This window comes from Artemia franciscana, chromosome 8 (genome assembly GCF_032884065.1).
Source record: "Artemia franciscana chromosome 8, ASM3288406v1, whole genome shotgun sequence".
NCBI lineage: Eukaryota > Metazoa > Arthropoda > Branchiopoda > Anostraca > Artemiidae > Artemia > Artemia franciscana.
In genome coordinates, this window is record NC_088870.1 from 18,562,364 (window position 1) to 18,583,344 (window position 20,981).

General features: G+C 34.9%; 1 protein-coding gene across 1 annotated transcript in view; it reads left to right on the forward strand.

The window, feature by feature from the left end:
- Positions 1 to 20,981, forward strand: part of LOC136030088 (pleckstrin homology-like domain family B member 2) — a 116,703-nt gene that overhangs the window by 41,464 nt on the left and 54,258 nt on the right. The window contains exons 4-6 of the mRNA XM_065708753.1: positions 373 to 587; positions 3,165 to 3,310; positions 18,271 to 18,384. Of these exons, the coding sequence (XP_065564825.1) occupies positions 373 to 587; positions 3,165 to 3,310; positions 18,271 to 18,384 (475 nt within the window). The remainder of the gene's footprint in view (positions 1 to 372; positions 588 to 3,164; positions 3,311 to 18,270; positions 18,385 to 20,981) is intronic.

A 20,981-nucleotide genomic window follows, 5' to 3' on the forward strand; every position in this document is an offset into this window, starting at 1 on the left:
GTTCATTCTAGCAATTAGATTTCTTTTTTCTTATTGCTGGAGAGGAGGTGAAAATGAAAGTGCTAGATTATAAATTACTATGTTCAGATAATTTTCGTGGAATGGGTGCTTTGCCAACAGCCGTAGCAATCCGACCATTAACGAATGTTTTCGAATAATCATTATTGTGTCAGAATCTCTCCCCTCTCTCTTTTTCTCAATTTTCCTTTCCTTTATTTTTCCTTCCTCGTCCACTTCCCTCTGTTTTCCCCTTTCTATCCCTTTCTTTCTTCCTCTTCCTCTCGTCCTTTCAAAAGAAATTCATAATTTATCACTTTATAATATCTAATCAGATGTTAGATCTTGGCGGTATACTTCTGTTTTTCGTTCTAGAATCATAACAAACGGGTCTTTATCACGGGGATCTCCTAGTAGCCGAAGTCCCACTTTAGACCCGTCAGCAGTTCGAAGAATGACCTCATCAGAAGATGAATTACAAAATATACTCTCTGTTTCTCCGGAGAAAAATGTTCGGAGTCCTTATGAGAACTTGGGAAATGTTTTGCAAACTCCTCCAAGTCCTAGGACTAAAATAAAGACCATTGCAGGTAAGTTCTTTTTTTTATTTATCATTATCCGTACTTAAGTCTTCACAAAATTGTCAACTATAAAAAAAATAATAATTGAAAATTACATTCTATCCAAAACTAAAGGGATCAAATCTCACCTCTTTCTTGAAGATCAGCTAGTTTGTTCCTAAGCGTTTTTTCGTGAATCTTCATCCGCCGCTCGCATTTGGACAGGCATATTTATTTCATAACATCAAAAGTTTACGACAAAAACTTGTCGAAACCTTAAGGAACCTTTAGCTTAAACAACTCCCTGACTGAAGTTTTATTTGTATGGCCAACTCTTGTAGTGGTGGAAGCCCCCCCCCTTGACTTAGGAAAAATGCACCCTTTTCGTATTTTCAAACGCAACGTTCGATTCAGCTAATAGAAGAGTTTTAGAGAAAATCTTATCCTTGTTTATGGTGTACCAGACAAATACATTAAAGTGATTGTTGTTATGTACGAGAATAACACTGCTGCAGTTAAGGTAGGAAATGAGGTTAGTAGCTGGTTTGGTATTAAATCAGGAGTTAAGCAGCTGGAGTTAAATCAGGAGTTCTGTCTCCTTTTGTATGGATCATTTTGATGGACTTGGCCTTAAGGAGCACAGGAAAGGTAATGAGAGAAGACTGACTCAAATGGGGAAGGAAAACTTTCCTGGACTTACACTATGCTGATGATTCAAGCATCCTAGAGGAAAGTGCGAGTAAAATGAATGAATTTCGGGGGTTTTGTAAGTTCAGGGAGCTAGAATAGGTTTGAAAATTAATGTTAAGACATTTTGTGATTTTCCTAACTGTATCTAATTTTTACTAAAAACAGAAAATTATACAAACAACTATTAAAAATTATCCTAGGTGGCCTATGCGTGTATGCGTAAGAAAGGTTTTGTAAATTGAAAGCATCCTTCTTCAGGGTATGAGCCTGTACACTGGATAAATTTGTTAATTGTAAACCAGAAGTAAAAGACTATTGAACTGTCAATGATTCTAAGTTTGTTTCGTCTCAAATTTTAAGCTTTGGTTCGTTATTCGTTTTTGTTTGACAAAGAATTCATTTCTAATTTTTTGTGGAATAATTTTTAATTATAAGTAAATTTTTAATTAATATGTTTGATTAAAAATGCACTTTACTTTTATTTGTGCAGTTTTTTATGTATTTGGCAATCTTGCATCTTCTTTGTCCTCCACGTATAATAAAAGCTTTCCAAGAAGTTTAGAGCTTAATTAGAGAGCTGCATTCCCACCATACACCACAATAAGAGATCTCTAGCTCCACCCCGCACTTGTCACTTTGATTTATTTCATTCAAGCTGCCATCGTATTCGAAGTGTTTAATAAATCGTTTTAATGTAGATCAACTTTAATGTCAAGTATCAGTATTTGGAAGAAGGATCAGAGGGAAAACTTTAATCGTAGTAATGCCTAAGTATTTTTCAAAGGGGAGAATAGGATTAGTTCTATTTACCAAAGCTGTTCCTAATTGTTATTGTCCATTGTACCAAAACTTTCCCCGATTATATTTAGCTGGCACTAAGATCTAGCTAATGCTTAGCTATCAATCAGATTTTATCGGTTTATAATAGATAATTATAAGAAGTATCTGATTGGTCATTTCTTGTTGGTTCGACATAAAATGTTCACCATGAATTTCCCAATTGTCAATTTCTTTACAGGTTTTTTTTTTTTGCAGCTAAGAACTGATAAGAAGTTCTCCAGTTGGCTGGCTGTAGTAAAATTATAAAAAGGTTCAAATTAATTGAACTTTGATGAGGGCTGTAGCTAGCGCTAGAATTTAGCTGGATGAAAACCTCCTTTTGACCAGGTCAATAAGAAGACTAAGTCGTCTAAATTAGTAATCCTTCCGGATGAAGAAGGGATTTCCGGTACCGATTTAGGTGATCCTTTGTTAGTAATAAGAGAATCGGAAAATGTTCCTTTTCATCTCCTGTATTTGGTAATATATTTCTTTTCTTGGTTTCAAGTTTTTTCTTCTTCTTTTTTGCAATTGTTGGTGGTATGCCATCCCTCCTCCTCATTCTTTGTAGATTGCACTCCGATTCTTTAATTGTCTGTGCCAATAGATCCAACCTGGCATATTTGCAGGACTTTATTGTGGAGGAGGATATTTTTTTCAAAACAGTCCTCTAAAAAACAAAATAAAACGGAGGAATGATATTGCAGCTATAGGATTATTTTGGGCTAATTTTAAGCCCTATGTATTCTGCCTTGCAGAATTCCTTGTAAGCAATGTCTGGCTAGATGTTGGTTTATGGAGCTAGAAACCCTTCCCTTTCTAAATCTAAAAATTTAATGTAAGTATCTAACCTAGATCTTGAACATAAAGTTTCTGTATATAGACTTCTGCGTATTTATACTGTAGAAATAAGCCGACTTCCCTCTGAAAATAAACCCAGGTATTGTCTATGATAAAGAGTAATGAATCTGAATTGCCCATTAGCGGGATTCGTACCGCGTCAACATATATTGAATTTGCAAACACGCTTCCCTTTGTCGATAGACGTTGGTCCTTTTCTCATATTCACAATAAAAATCGATTTTTCCCTATTTGTAGGCCTACGAGATGATGGAAAGAAATCACCACAGTCAGTCAAGTCTGTGCAAAGTCAGGGATCGCCTTTATCGCCAACTAGTGAAAGTTCATCAAATCAGTTTGGATACTTTACTGGTCGGGTCTCATCCCAAATTGATGGGTGTAAGGTAATTCATTTTCTCTCTGAGTTAGGTACTGAAAATGCTATGTAAAAATTGTGTACGTGTTGCGTGTTGCTACAAACTGTTTTGTGTGATACGGTATCGGTTTGAAAATATGAGTTAGGCAATTTCGCTGACAATATTAAATTGTTCAGGCCAATTTGTATTTACAAAGGGAAGTTATGCAGAGCTGAAAGTGTTACCATTTTTTGTCTGATTCTAATTAAAAAGCAATATTTCATTTCCAATATGTCCGCTCATTATTGCATGAAATTATTTACATCTATTGGCTGGGTTTCATCTTAAACCAGCTTAATAAATTTTCCAGGTCTATTTTCTTATCTTCACCCATTTTACAATTCTCAATTTTACGAGTAAAATAAATTGGGAGCATAGGTTATGGCCGTAAGACTAGACATAACCTTAATATTGGGGTACTTAATCAGGAATGTAAGGAGCGAAAACCAAGGACGGAGATGTTTTATATTATGTTTTATATTATGTTTTATATTATGGCCTTATATCGCATTGTTTTGGCCCCAGTTTTTCGGAACTCTACAAATGTAGGGAATTATCACGAGCTGGTTTATTTGAAATAGTTTTTCAAAAATATGCTGCATAAACTCCGAAGTAGTAATTTTGTTCGTTCAAAAGTTTTAACTCCACTCATTATTTTCATCAGAAAATTTCGTTTAAAGAAAAATTTAAATCTTGTTAGACCAAGCCTTTTTAAATCTTTTTGTCATCTGTTAAAAATCATGCTGAACTGTGCCCTCCTAAATTACGCCACCCCCTAGAGTGAATATCTGTAAATCATTGTGATAAACTGAGATGCTTTTTCCTTTAAATGATCTCAAATGCGTTTTGTGTTGCTAAATGTGGTGTATTCAGACGATGGATGTAAGGCAATAGTAACCTATCTTTTGGTGCAGGGTTTCAGATACATCTAAAGTTTTTTTTTAAGAGGGGGGGGGTCCATTATGGAAAGTTTTTATTTAGTCTTCCGTACTAACTTAAATGCGTATATTTAAAGAAATAAAACTTCTGCTTCTTGGGAGAAGAGCTTCAGTACTGGATATCTCTCCCGTCATGAAACTGATGGCTTCCATTGTCTTTGCGATGGATTACTTTGCGTATTTCATTAACGTTCAAATGTGCCCTCTTGCAATATTTTACCAGCGGAGGTTCGACACGATCCTGGGAAGAAAAAACGACAAAAAGGAGACGTATTTTTGCCACTAATCCAAAAATGTGATTTTCCTTGTTGTTCGTTGTGGGGGACTGTAGAGCTCCAATTCTAGTTTTTCGCAATGCGATTTTATTGAGTACTATTACTTTGAAGTCATTTTTTTTTGGGGGGGGGAGGGGGTTCAGCCTTTTTTTGAAACTGTAAAAGAAAATTTCCTTGTAATCACAAGTCATTATTCTATTGAATATGAGTCACAATTATTGTTTCCGAAATAATGTTTTGCGGAAGCACCAGCCAATTTTTATAAAAACCCGTTTTCAAATTAGTGACCGTACTTCGCTCTTTCTTTACTAGGTTGCAGCTACTGTTTCAACCATGATCAGACCGGAAAAGAAGACTTTGAACCCTTTTCAAGTATTTTCGTTTATAATTTACATACTATCCATGTTGTCAAATACACTCTTGGGAATTACGCTGTTGTTGCTCTTCAAAAATAAACTAGGCTAAGAGAAAGCTCTTAGTCAATGATTATACAAACTCTAACGCCGAACACTTGCTTGTTGGATCCAAATCTGGAACAAGTCGTATTAATGAACTTAAAGCATTAGCTCATTTTGTTATCCGAGTGTCTACAAGCTGTTCTTATTCCAAAGTAAACTTTAAGGTCAATAGGTTCCTTCATCACCTTTTAATAAATCTAGGAGAAAGCTCATGTTTAAGGTTCCTCTCAAATCGTGAACTTTTCACATTGCTTTGCAATTTCTGGTTCCACAAATGTGTGCGGTGAATGTAATTATAGAACAAGTCCCATTGATAAATTTTCCAAGACGTAAATCTTATAGCAAAACGGTTAAGTCACGCTCAGCAAATATTTGGAGAGGCAATATCTACTGTCATTGGAATAGTTCTAAGAATAAGTGCCAAAAATCTTATGTGACCTGTTTAAGTAGTGGTAAAGTTGAATTGGTTTTAAGGTGTGGCAAGCCATTTTGAGTGGAGGAGTTCTACTGCCTGTAAATTTTCAGATTGTTAAATTAATTTTGGTGATTTTTTATTCCGAAGGTTTATTTTTATTTAAGAATTAACGACGCTTCTTGACTACTAAGGTCCCTGCGTCGGCCCTGCAGTGCATTCCTGCAGCTTGATTCGATCTCTGGGTCCCGTATTACCAAGCTAAGGTCAAATCCACTGCGCCACCACAGGACGCACCCATAGGTTTGTAACGGTGGCTCCGCTTAATTTAAAACTAACGCCATTAGAGAATGAACTCCTAATGCGAGCAAAAGTTGGATTAAGGCTCAGGCATCAAATAAGCTGGACTCCCCTGCCAGCCTCTGAAACAGTTAGGACTACGTTTTGCTTGTTAGTTCTCCGATTTCTCTCATCTTATGAGTCTTCGTTTTCTTACATCCCATTAGAACATAAGAAAATAAATATACGTTAGTTATGGTACTCAGGCTTGATGGACACCTAATGTCTGAGTAAAATTAAGGTTTAACACTTTTTTTTACTTAAGCGTTTTGTGAAAACTTGTTTATTAGATTTCATATATAATTTAAATCTGTCTTGCCATCTGATAGATATGACCTTTGAAAAGGCAACAAACACGTATACATTGCCTCCCAGAGATTTCATTTCCTGGCCCACTTGAAGGCAGTTTGGATTAGTCGCTAATTGACAATTATCCTAGTAGTAATACAGGTAACATCATTAGAACAGGTTGAGTATTTTGATGTTCAAGCTTTTGTTGAATCTGGCCATTGTGGCATATATTCGAAAGAGAAAAACGGTATATCCTTTTAAATATAACGAGCTTCTCCATTAAAAAAAAAGATGGATTTCAATGTCAGAGTTTATTTCAATATAAATTTTTACGGTAACTTAGGCTTTATCATAATTTGTGGTTTACGCATAAAATTTAATGTCAGTTTGACATGTTCAATGTGTGGTTCAGATTGTTAGCCCTCATTTTTTTTTCATTGTTTAATTCTACCCACACATTTTCATCTCGATTTTTTTCAAGGTTGCAGTTCAGCTGCGTTGCCAGGTTGTAGGGTCCATTTGAGGCCAAAAAAAGAAGCGGAACGCCCTCGAAACTGGATTATAAGAGCCAAATAAAAGATTTGAAGGAAGCAAAAACTTCATGGGAGGGAAAATGGGAGTGAGACAGAGAAGGGGTATCTGCAGCTCTGTTGGTCTCAGGTTGCTTAGAGCCGGGACGAGTTATTAAAATAGTAGTAGTAGCGGTATTTCTTGTTGTAGTTCATAAGATAGGCCGCAAGCCTCTAATTCTCGAAAAGAAGAGCACCATCATTTCTTCTGGTCTTAGCACGTACGAATGTGTTTCAGTGGGAGGGGATGCAACTTCGAAAACGCACGGTATGGCGGGGATACCTGTCCTCCCTTTTTGTTACGTGTTCGATTTCTTTGTTTATTTTCACCATGATTCTATTCAAGATTAACGGAGCCCCATTGTTTGTATGAAATCACCCAATGACTTCAGAGTGAAATCATGTAATACCAAATTGATGTTTTATGCTGGGAATTGAGATATTTCTCATAGATTGTTGCTAGATGGAAAGCCTTCCATTGCAGAATCAAATAAAAGCAAGGCAAATCACATCTGGGAATTGAGATCTGTCCTTCTGATTTTTTGAAATGCTGGGAATTAGCATTTCTTCCTTAGATTTATTATGAAGGACCCAAGAACCTACGAGCGAGGGCCTTGGTTCCTGTGCCACTCGAAATTTCAACTTAAAGAATTTCTGGGCACTCTTTATATCAAATTATTGACCCTCCCCACCCACACACACACAAAATAACGTGTATATGCCCCTCCCCCTTCTTGAAAAATTAGAAAAAACCTGGCGCAAAGTTGGACATTTTGTGTCCCTCTCATAAGATTCGTGCCTGGTTGCAGCTATCAAACAAACATAATCCCTGGCAGTAAATATAGGCTGAAAAATTCATTGCTTGTTTGTAATTGACGCTGCCTAGCGTTATCTCTCTAGTTTTTTCCTTTGCTAAGAGGCATTGGCCGCAAAGGAATTCCTAGCGCACTTTAATCTAAAACTACGCATTCACTGTCATCTAACTGATTAATGAAAGATTGGTATTTGGACCATAATCTTTTCATTTCACTGGTTTTCTTGACGAGAATCCAATCCTCTGGAGCAAAACTATTGTTTTGGATTTTGCAGAAGTGGCAATTTGGCAAAGTTTATTATTTTTGCAAGCTTCTATCTTTTCTTAGAATATGATACTTCAGCCGCATATAACAGATATTTCTGCTGCTGAATGCAAATGGTTCAACTGTCAATACCAGCATCAGGAAGATTTGCTGGAAGGATCTTTGGGCTCATTCCCTCCCGAAATTTCAAGATTCTATATTTTTCTTCCACTTTCCTGTATTTTTCCCTTCACCCTAACATAGTCCCCTTTGCCCTAAACATATGTCACCCTTTGAAATAAAATTATGAGTACAAAGCTAATTCTTGTCATCAATCGTGGAAAACTATTTTTCCCTTCTCGGCCGAAATAGTGGCAAGCCAACCCCTATTCTTATCGATGGTACAGTCATCTAGGAATATTCCTAAGGGTGTAGGTCCCCTTAAGGATAACCAGCAGATAAATATGTGCAAGCGTATAAGATGTTTCACTGCAGTTGTTCTTACGATAAAAAATAGATGGCGAAAAGTTTGTGTAGTTTGTAGTTTAACAGAGTTAAAAGGTTATTGTGATTTATACAATAAAAACATGGAGTCGAAAGAGGGTGTACCTTTGCTCTATTGTTCTGGACCAAGGGAAAATAGTCAAAAGCCTGTGCACCATCTATAAAATAGGTGAGAACTGCCCGTGTTATGGTTCATGAGTGAAAAAAAGAATGCAACATTTGTTACAATAGTATTTCATTTAATGAAAGTATAAATGAGCTTTACCTAAATAACAGTATGACTTGTAATTGATGACAATCATTTGTCAAGCCCTTAATGGTAATGAAAGCAGTAAAGACAAAGACCAACCCTCGTCGATAGAAGCCAAAACTCTTTAAATTCTAATTTAGCCATCTAAACACAAACACGCCGTCCCATCCCTTCCTTCTAAACACAAAATATGAGGTTTGGTTGCCTCCACCTCCTCCTCTCAATGCTTCCAATGTTTTAGCTTAATCTGCACATATCGTTCACTAGATGTTGTACACACACCGTTTTGATAACTTTGTAACATAATTTCTTTCAGATTACCTCTGACTCTACCCCCCTTCCCTAATTCAAAACCTTTGACCTCCCAGTACCCCCTCAATAAGTTTTATGAGCTATCATATATGTTATTTTGACATCTTGGATATAAATTATTTCTTTCGCTCTATATCGCTATTTCATCGAGAATAGATTCTAGTCCAAAAGGGGTTTATAGTGCCAAAAAGTGCCGAGAAAGAAAAAAACAAACCCAGGGACATACTTATTAGACCTTTCAAAGTTTCTCAGCAAAATATGTATCTCTAAATCTGGGTCCTGTATCGTACGATTAATGGGGGGCCTGCAAAAAAGGGCCTGGAATTGAAGGATGGTGGTCCTCAAATCACGTTCGATCCTTAAAAAGTGCATTACAACCTTCAATTTCCAATCGAATGAGCCCCTTTCCTAGTTCCTACGATGGTAGAGTGGGTCCTAGAAATTCTTAATTTTTGTACATTAGATTCCACTCGGTCTAAGGACTTAGGACTAAGGACCCGGCTGTAAGTTTTAAATTGATCAGGGACAAAAATGATTTTGACCTATTTTTGTTTTCTTGTGCCCCCCCCCCCCCACAACAAACAGTTTGATGATTTTGATTCGAGAACGATCCTTGAGAGTTTTGAGCCAATTGCACATCCAATATCAAACAACCCTGTTTTTTCTCATGTTATAAAACATTTGCTTAAGCAATTGAATAATGTGTAATTTGCATTATTCACGGCCCTTGCTCCGAGGGCTGTGAGGGCCACGCCATCCTCAGAGGCATATTTGTTCGATCGTTTGATTATGCAGAGTGCATTGGCTATATAAAACTTGCTATCGAACGCCTTTGGGGGTTACGTGGAGGCTGGTTAGCAAAGAATGGTATGTCATTTTAAAATAAAAAAAATAGACGTTAAGGGTTTCGATATCCAATGGACTTAGCCACCTCCGTAGTTTCTATGATCACCTTTTCTGTACGAAGTGGCCGGGTAAAAATATTTTAATAAAAAATGACTATTGAACGGCCATTAGAACCTTCAATATCCAACCGAATGAGTACCTTCCTAAGTTTTTAAGATCACCCATTCATACGAAGCGTCCTGTTGGAAAAAAATAAGGGATATGGGTCTTTACTTGTCGCCACAATACTTTAATGTCCAGGTTTAATTTTTCTATTTTACCTCAATGTTTTAAGAATTAGTGCTGTAACACAAACAAACTTGATAAAGTTTAACGTTTTTTTTTCGTCACAGGTTGAAAATGAAAAGACCCATCAAGTGTTTGTATTTATCAGTTATATGTTCACTTCAAATGTTTTTACACACAATCGGTAAATAAAATATTGTGCTGGTTTTAACCTACTGGGCTTTAGTTTTTCCATCGTAAAATACTTTCAGGAAAGCTTTATTTAAACTTTAACCTAAAGAGTGGTGTGTTCGGGAAGGAGGGAGGGGTCAATTAACAAAGGTATAAATTCTATTTATTTTAAGTTTACACGTGAATAAGATATTTATTATTTTACTCAATTGGACAAAGGGATCAGATCAGAGATTGCTGTTTAGAGCAGATTTGAAATTGGTTTGAAACATGGCTAAACATCTGTGACTTTTCCAATCCTCTCCGCCCGGGTCTTGTCACCCTGATGGATTGTTTGAATGTCTGACTAACAACTTTTGTTGATTACTTCCTTCCACATAGCCTTTGCCCTGTTTATTCCTAATTAGTTAAAAATAATAATGTATATGTATATATATATATATATATATATATATATATGTATATATATATATATATATATATATATATATATATATATATATATATATATATACATATATATATATATATATATATATATATATATATATATATAATGGGAGAAAGACATCTTTGGGTAAGATAGAATGCAATGCAAATAAAAAAATTAAGTTCTAGTGGCATTTTTATGTAACCAAAAAATAGGAGAGCAACAAGGCCCCTCCCCCGCCCCTTTTTCTTCAAAATCGTCCGATCAAAACTTTGAGAAAGCCATTTATCCAAAAAAAGTGAAGTTAATATGCAAATTTTGTTTTAATTATTCACGTACGGTGATCTAAAATCAACACCTGCATTAATTAAAAACTTTCAGAAATTAAATTAAAAAACAAGTTTTTTTTTAACTGAAAGTAAGGAGTGACATTAAAACTTGAAACGAACAGAAATTATTCTATATAAGAAAGTGACTGTGCCCGCTTCAACGCCCGCTCTTTGCGCTTAAGTTTTTTTTTATTATTTTAAAAAGTTAAGTTAAGAGTCAAACTTTAGCGTAAAGAGCGGGGCCTTGAAGAGGGGACAGTCCCTTTCATATACGGAATAATTTATGTTCGTTTTAAGTGACTTTTATGGGGTTCCCCCTTCCCATTTTTTCGAAATAAGGCAAATTTTCTCAGGATCATAATTTTTCATGGGTAAGACTAAACTTGATGAAACTTATGTATTTAAAATCAGCACAAAAATGCGGTTCTTTTTATTTATATATTGGTATCAAAATTCAGTTTTTTTTAATTTTGGTTACTATTGAACCGGGTCGCTCCTTTACTTATAGTTCGTTACCACGAACAGTTTGATTAAATGACTGAATATATTCCTTATGGCGAGTATAGAGAATGTTTCAAGGGGATCGCTTTAGTGGTACTAAAGTAGGCATATATACTCTGTTGCTGTATTTATTACATTTTAATTTCGGAGGGAGGGGGTATATTTTTCAAAGCAAAGAAATGTAGGTTTGTTAAATGATAAATTTTGAGGAAATATTTTGATTATTATGATTTTAAGGAGAGCTCAGCCCCCTCCTCCCTTTTTTAGGTATTTACTATTGGCTACGTCCTGTTTAGCTGACTTCCGTCGAACAATGGCTCGGTTTGTAATATCTTAGCTGTCATTTAGTGTTATCAGTATGATGCCATTTAGGGTAGTGTCTCCTAATGTTTATTTACCTATCAATTATCAAAACCTTAGTTTTAACCTTTAACAAAGGAAAAACTATTATTAGTATTGAATAATATTGTGGTAAAGTTTTGAAGCTATTAAATCGATGAATATACTGCTATTTTTTTGTACTGTGCTTTCTTGTCTTAAATCAAGTCAAAGTGTCATAGCGAATAGCTTGAATAAGATGGTATTTTGCTGCATCGAAGCAAGACTCGGCTAATTTCTATAATTTGTCACTTTAGATTCTCGTTTTGCGACCAAACTTTTTAAAACCCATGTGTCTCTAAACAAACTAGTAATACCGAAACAAAACGATGTTTTGATTGGGTGAATGTTTGAAAAATTTGGCTACCAAGTTATAATATTACTGCCTCAAATTGTGAAGTTTGGCCGAATCTAGCATTAGTACATGGAAGAAACTGGCAAGCGTGTCTCCCAAGAACAATTTTGACAATAACAATGTTTGAGTTCCTTACTGTGTTGGGTGACACTGACTCAGGAATGATAACTATTATTTCGTTCTTCTTAAAAGTAAAAGTTTATTGCAAAAAAGGAATTTGTGGTGATTTAGAAAAAAAGCCTCAACCCCCTCGAAACTGGCGTCAGATCAAAGTGGGAAGTATACCATTGGAATCAGCATGGTCGATAACATTATACAGAGAAATTACAGTCCTCCTCCTTGAAAAACAAGGAAAATCACTTTTTTGCATCGGTAGCACTGACCTGTCTGCCGATTTTTATGGCATATCTACCAAGTGACATATAGCGATCGCAAATTCTGCCGGTCTGTCTGTCTGTCTGTCAGTCCCGGTTTTGTTAGTTTAGGCACTTCCAGATAAGCCAGGACGATGAAATTTGGCTGGTGTTGCAGGGAGCAGACCATATGAAATAAGAAATTGTCGTTTCCCCGATCCGACCATCCGGGGAGGGGGGAGTGGGGGGAGGACGGTTGATTCGGAAAAAATAGAAAAAATGAGGTATTTTTAACTTACGAACGGGTGATCAGATCTTAGTAAAATTTGATGTTTGGAAGGATATCATGTCTCAGAGCTCTTATTTTAAATTTCGACCGGATCCTGGTCGAAATTTGGATCCAGCTCCCCCGTCCCCATTGGGGGGAGTTGGAGGGGGAAACCTAAAATCTTGGAAAACGCTTAGAGTGGAGGGATCGGGATGAAACTCGGTGGGAAGAATAAGCACAAGTCTAAGATACGTAACTGAAATAATCGGACTGGATCCGCTCTCTTTGGGGGAGTCGAGGAGGGGGGGGAAATTCGGATAAATTAAAAAATGAGGTATTTGTAACTTACGAATGGGTGATCAGATCTTAATGAGATTTGATATTTAGAAGGACCTTGTGCTTCTATTTTACATCCCGACCATATCCGGTGACATTGGGGGGAGGTGGAGGGGGAAACCAGAAATCTTGGAAAATGTGAAAATTGAGGTATCTTTATCTTACGAATGGGTGATCGGATCTTAATGAAACTTGATATATAGAAAGATCTTATGTCTCAGATGCTCCATTTTCAGCTCGAATCGGACCCGGGGACATAGGGGGCTGGAGGGGGGAAACAGAAATCTTGGAAACCGGATATCTTGGAAAACGCTTAGAGTGGAGAAATCGGGATGAAACTTGATGGGAAGAATAAGCACAAGTTATAGACACATGATTGACATAATTGGAACGGATCCGTTCTCTTTGGGGGAGGGGGTGTTAATTTGAAAAAAATTAGAAAAAATAGAAGTATTTTTAATTTAAGAATGGGTGACCGGATCTTAATGATTTTAAATGACGGAACTCATGTCTCAGAGCTTTTGTTTCGAATCCCGACCAGATCCGTTGACCTTGAGGGGAATTGAAGGGGGAAACCGGAAAGCTTTCAGATAATCCACTATTTTTGCAAATGTCATGCTCTCATTTTTTAAAGCATATCCTGGGAAGGCTCATTTGAAACCTATTACTCATATCAACGTGCTTTTTATCAATTTTACCATCCAAAAGCGCGATATCAAACAGTTCATGGTAACGAACTGTAGTAAGGAGCGACCCGGCTCAATAGTAACCAAAACTCTAGAAAATGGAATTTTGATACCAATAGTTACATCAAAAGAATTGCATTTTAATGCTGATTTTAAATATATAAGTTTCATCAAGTTTAGTCTTACCCATCAAAAGTTACGAGACTGAGAAAATTTGCCTTATTTTAGAAAATAGAGGGAATCACCCCCTAAAAGTCAAAGAATCGTAACGAAAATCCCGACGTCAGACTCAGCGTATCAGAGAACCCTACTGTAGAAGTTTCAAGCTACTATCTACAAAAATGTGGAATTTTGTATTTTTTGCCATAAGACAGATCACGGATGCGTGTTTATTTGTTGTTTTTTTTTTCAGGGGTGATTGTATTGACCCAGTGGTCCTAAAATTTCACGAGAGGCTCATTCTAATGGAAATTAAAAGTTTTAGTGCCTTTTTTAAGTGACCAAAAAATTAGAGGGCACCTTGACCCCCTCCCACGCTCATTTCTTCCCAAAGTCACCGGGTCAAAATCTTGAGATAGCTGTTTTGTTCATCATAGCCGTAAAACTTAATAATTATGCCTTTCGGGCCGACTTAATCCCCCGTAGTCCCCGGGGGAGGGGCAGCAAGTTTCAAGCATTGACCATTGTTTACATATAGTAATGGTTATTGTGAAGTTTACAGACGTTTTCAGGGGAACTTTTTCGCCTTGAGGGGAGGGGGGTTGGTCGGGAGGAGGGGGTTACGTGGGAGGATCTGTCCATGGAGGACTTTATCACGACGGAAAAGAATTTCCAAGAAGGGGCCCTAGGATTTTCTAGCATTATTTAAAAAAAGCAACGAGAAAATAAATGAAAAACTGGTGTTTTCAGCTGGAAGTAAGGAGCAGCACTAAAACGAACAGAAATTATTACGTACACGTGGGGGTTCTTCCCCTCCACAATACCTCGCTCTTTACGCTAAAGTATTTTTAGTAATTTCAACTATTTATTCTACGGCCTTTGTGATTTAGGGGTCATGCTTAAAGAATTGGGACAAAATTCAAGCTTTAGTGTAAAGGGTGAGGTATTGAAGAGGGGTGAACCACCTCATAGACGTAATAAAAATATACAAATATAGAAGTTCGTTACGTAAGTTATTTCGTAAGTTACGGATATTTATTATTAATAAAAACGTTCGAAGAAAAAGTAAAAAGCCTTAGTTGCCTTTTTAAGTAACTAAAAATTGGAGGGCAACTAGGCCTCCTCCCCCACCCCTTTTACTATCAAAATCGTCCGGTCAAAACTATGAGAAAGCCATTTAGCCACAAAAAAATTAACATGAAATTTTGTTTTAATTAGTCCTGTGCGATGAGTCAAAACCAAAACATGCATTAATTCAAAAACGTTCAGAATTAAATAAAAAAACAAGTTTTTTTAACTGCAAGTAAAGAGCGACATTGAAACTTAAAATGAACAGAAATTATTCCGCATATGAAAGGGGTTTTCTCCTCTTCAACCCTTTGCTCTTTACGCTAAAGATTTTATCGTTTTAAAAAGTAGAGTTGAGAGAAAGAGTCAGTCTTTAGCGTAAAGAGCGAGGCGTTGAGAAGGTGACAACCCTCTTCATATACGGAATAATTTCTATTCGTTTTAACTCTTAATGTCGCTCCTTACTTGCAGTTAAAAAAAACTTGTTTTTTTTTTAAATTAATAGCACTAAAAACGGCGCTTTTGGTATCACTTCTTAAGTTAAACAGTTTGAAAGCATGAAACGGTACCATTGCAATAATTATGGTTCAAAGCCCTTTAGTGGAGGTTTATAAGAAACCCTCACATATGCTCCCCCTTCAGAAGTAAGTTGAATGAATCGCCTACTCATCTTAAAAGTAAAAGATTATTCCGAAAGCAAAATAATTAAAACTAAAAACTTTTCAATTTAAAATCTACCAAAACTTTTGCTTGAATGATCAACAGTTTTGAATTGAACCTTCAAACTTCACTCTGCGATGAAGTCTGTGTGCTAGTTCTAATGGCGGTAATTGATGGGAAGCGACGTCCTTGCCCCCTTAGTTTTTTGCTCCGGTCTAGTTCTTGAAAACACCTTTATTTGGTCATTTCAGTGGGAAAGGCACTTTTTCATTTAAAAAATGGGGGAAACAACCGAAAGTGCACTTTGTGGGAATGTGCTATCCAGTCAAATTATAAAAAGCGATTGGATATAAATATAAGCTTTTAAATGAGCCCTTAGACAGTTCTCTTTTGTTACAGTAGCCTTCTAGTTTCTGCTAGTCAGTAGGTGATTTATAAAGCCTTATCTTCATTATGGCTTTTTCAGGCAAAGTCGGCCGAGTAAAAACAGCTTTTTGCTCATCAAAAACAAACGTTCCTGAGAAACATTTATTGTTTTGTGAAGCATGGATAATGAACTATATGTTGTGGACTGAAAGTTTTTCGTGGCTGTCAAGGTTGTTTGCAGTATTTTCTAGAGGTGTCTTATCTCCCCTAGAGCGGTGATAATTAGAAATTATATTAAAAATAAGTTTTCAACTGAAACTAAGGAGTGACATTCAAACTTAAAACGAACATACATTATTCCGTATAGATAAAAAAGATCGCGTCTGCGTTGTTTCTACATTAAATTTTAATCAAAAACGAAAAAAGATTAATTTAAAAAACAAAGTTTTTCGAGGGAAGTAAAGAGCAAAGTTGAAACTTAAAACGGACAAAAATTATTACTTCACTGCCTATCTAATATATATCAATAAACTAGTACAAATAAACCAACTAATTATGTTTCCCTATGCTTTTAGGATCATAAAACTAGCTCTTTATTGAAAACACAAAATAATATAAAAGTTTTGGTACACTAAAAGCAAACCAATTAAGGACACTTTTTACAGGATAAAAATAACATCAATCCCTTTTAAGATAAAGCAACTATCCACTTTAGGATTGTTGCTTTATTTTTTTATGTTGAATTTGGTATGACTTCTGCACAATGGCTCAGCTCAATGACTGGCTCTCGTTTTGGTTTTGAAAAGGATATGTCATGATTAGTTTGTACACAAGTTCGAAGTAGAGCCATCTTGATAGTATTAGGACTATAGACTAGCTTTAGAATTTGTATCATAGCTTGAAATTATCTGTTGTACAGAGAGAAGTGATCGGATTTCCAGAGTTCGTATGTCTTATTTGATCTTCATTTCAAGTAATGTTAAAGCATATTTCTTACAAATATGCATTAAAGCATATATTAGTCACTATTGGTATTATAGCTGGCGAGACCAAAATGCTACCTGATAAATCAATCCAATATTTCTGTAAGCTGTTCAATTACTTCGCGGTTATTTAGAAAATATTTAATTTTACCTTTGTGTTTTAAAATAATTTTAATTGTATACTGAAAGTTACTGATGCCACAACTGGTGTAAGACTATGGAAAACTTTACAGATTCGTTTATTGTTGTCAGTCTACATGCTCACTTTTGACTCCCAAATCAATATTCTTTTTTTCTATACTTGGCTTTTGTGTTTTCAGGAATGCACTATTTTTTTTTTTATAAACCTTAAAAACATAGGGAAACATGATTAGTTGGCTTAATTTTACTAGTTTATTGGTATATATATTAGATAAGCTGTGAAGTAATAATTTTTGTCCGTTTCAAGTTTCAACTTCGTTTTTTATTTCCCTCGGAAAAACTTATTTAAAAAAAAATAATTAATAAATTAATCGTTTTTTCTGAAGTAAGTCTTTAAATTATCACTGTAACCCCTTGTATACGGAGTCCGCTAAATAATGCTATATTGAGAGTTAGTTGATTCAAACATTCAACTTCAGATACCATATATATATATATATATATATATATATATATATATATATATATATATATATATATATATATATATATATATATATATATATATATATATATATATATATATATATATATATATATATATATATATATATATATATATATATATATATATATATATATATATATATATATATATATATATATATATATATTGGTATCTGAAGTTGAATGTTTGAATCAACTAACTCTCAATATAGCATTATTTAGCGGACTCCGTATACAAGGGGTTACAGTGATAATTTGAAGACTTACTTCAGAAAAAACGATTAATTTATTAATTAATTTTTTTTAAATAAGTTTTATATAAGTTATATATATATATATATATATATATATATATATATATATATATATATATATATATATATATATATATATATATATATATATATATATATATATATATATATATATATATATATATATATATATATATATATATATATATATATATATATATATATATATACATGATTTATCTCTGTAGAAGATGGGGATCAAAATTATGACAAAATGAGAAACAGGCATGCTATATGAGAATTATAGATATTTCTGCAATTCGGATATTCCATTCTCAGTGTTTATGGTCCTGGCAGAGGTGTATCAATCGTAACATGTTACTAATTAATCTTCTGTAACATTAACAGTAACAGTAACATTAATTAATAATGTTACTAATAAAATTTACTGTATTTTAATCTTCAGGGTAGTTCAACCGAGGAAGAAAACTCTCACCGGCAGAGTGTATCCTTTTCCATGACGAAATTAAAAAATCAAATAATCGACGTTGAGAAACAAATAACAGAAGCAGTAAGCGGGGTAAGTTCCTCTTGTTTTTATTTTCTTATGATTGCCAAGACACAAAACTATTTGAAACGAAATTATCGCAGGCTTTTTGTTCTAGAGCAGTGGTTTCCAAACTTTATACGATGGTAGACCCCTAAAAAGCTCGTAACATATCCTACAAACTCCTTAAAGCTAGAAGTACGAAAAGAGATTTGTTTTGTGTAGCCTACTGTGGATTGTTTAAGTATGTATTGTAGTAACTAATGATGATAATCAAAAGATAAATTAGAGGTAGAAGGATTGATGATAGGTAGATTCTAAAAGAATGGTTACCCATTTATATTTAACATTCAAAATTCTTTTAAATCTACTTCATTTTACAATAAAGGGTTTCTTATCCTACCTTACACGTCTTCCAAAGCAAGAAGTGTAGGTTAACGAAAAAGAACATGGCAAATCTCAGCCAATGATTGAACTACACTGGCTGCGATTTACTTCGTTTTTTTCGTTGTCCTACGTTTTCTCGTTTTGTTATGCTTAACCATTGTGGTCTAGGGAAATTATTTGCTTACACGTACACAAACTAACAATCTAAGAAGAAGATTGCGTAATGAAATAAGATGGTACCATCAAATGTTAATTTATTTAAAAAAATTTAATAAAGCAGCAAATTAAAATGGAAAATATACCAAACCAAAAAAAAAGAAGATATTGTACTCTTATATGCTGCAAAATGGTAAACTCCTGTTCCAACATAATTTTAAGTATACTATTCATAATTGCAGTAATAATATATATAATATACATACATCATATACATATATAATATACATCAATATAATATGCGCCATTTAATCATGATTGTTTTTTTTTAGGGGAAGGGGGATTAAACTGATTGCTCACATCAAACACAAAAATAGCAGATACTGCTATAAATGATCGTTTTTTCCACATTTTTGTGAAATGATACCGCTGCCTCGTCCCTCTTTTTGTCAACTTTTTGGCAGAAAGGCTACATACTAAGCCTTGTTTGAATAAAAATCACGTAGGATGTTCAATATCGTATATGGCTAGAGAGACAAAGCGGGCCAGTGGCGACTCCGAAACCCTGAACGCTCCCACCACCAGCTTTTTAGTAGAAAGGTAGATATGTTGTAACTTATTTGAACCGGAGGAACTTTAAATGTGAATTATTGGAGGACCGAAATGTGTCCGTGACCGCTCTTCCACCCGATTGCTAACTCTTAGTGGTAAGTTACTCTTACCTTGTATGAACTGGAATCATACAAGGACATTCACTGCGTATGATTGCTGACAGAAATTCGGCGCTTGGTTCGTCCAGCATCATCCTCCCTCCCTGTCCATCAACTTGTCGGCGGAAAGGAAGGCAGGTTTTTTTTTCTGTCTTCGTTATTTCTTCTTTCGTTTAAAAATTTGATGGTCATGCCTTGAACCAGTCGGCTTGAGAATTATTTGACAAATCCCCTGGGCGTACAGGATGAAGAAGACAGATATTTTAAGACATGTGCAACATCTGAGCCTACTATTTTCAACAGGGATGCGCCCAGATCTACTTGAAATTTATGAGGCAAGCTGCAAGAGCCAAGCGGACCCTGATGTTTTCTTCTACTACGAAGAGTGACTTGTAACGAAGAATCGATAAGCACGTTCACCTTCAAGGAAAGGAGTTAGATACGTATATTGATTACCTTTTATTGGTTTGTGATATACATTTTACAATAAAAAAATTAGGTCCAATATTTATTATGTGACTGTGACTTACAACAAAAAATATGTTGGTTCTTGGAACATAGCACTTTTAAAGTTTTGTGCGGTTGACAACCGCGATTTTGGTCAATGGGGAAGAAACAGAACCAAAGTGTTACTCTCGCAAAGCTTTCCTTGTTGAAGCCGACCAAAAACTGCGCGTTGACTATGTCGAAGTTCAACCTTCGATATCTCGGGTAAATGTTAGCTCGACATTTTGGCATTCCACTCGAGATGTGGCTTTTCTGCCTTAACTTACATGTCAGGCATATCGAACTTGTCCAATTAAAAAAAAAAATTTCAGTTTATATATATATATATATATATATATATATATATATATATATATATATATATATATATATATATATATTAATGTGTTTGTGCTCTTGCATTGATGATTTCTCTTTTCGTTATATATATATATATATATATATATATATATATATATATATATATATATATATATATACATACATATATATTTGTTTGTTTGTTTGTTTGTTTACTGACTATATTTTCATTTCATACTTCTACGGCTTTCAGTTATATATAAACCTGTTCCTTGTTTCCCAGAAATAATAGATCGGAATGTTTCTCCTGTTTACAAAGCACAGCTTGTGCCTGGCTACCTACCAATCAAAGGGGAGAGCTGTCATTTTTCTTTCTATTTTTCTATCTAATTGAAAGCTTGATATGATTTGGATAAGCTTTTATTGACAGATTAATTACTTCCATGTGTGGGTCTGTGATAAGCCTGATTTGGCCTCCAAATATCATTTTTTTTTCTAAGGACAGGCTGTGCTGTATTGTGAGATCGATAACCTTTATCTTATTTGTCTTGTTTTCGTGTGATGAAGGTA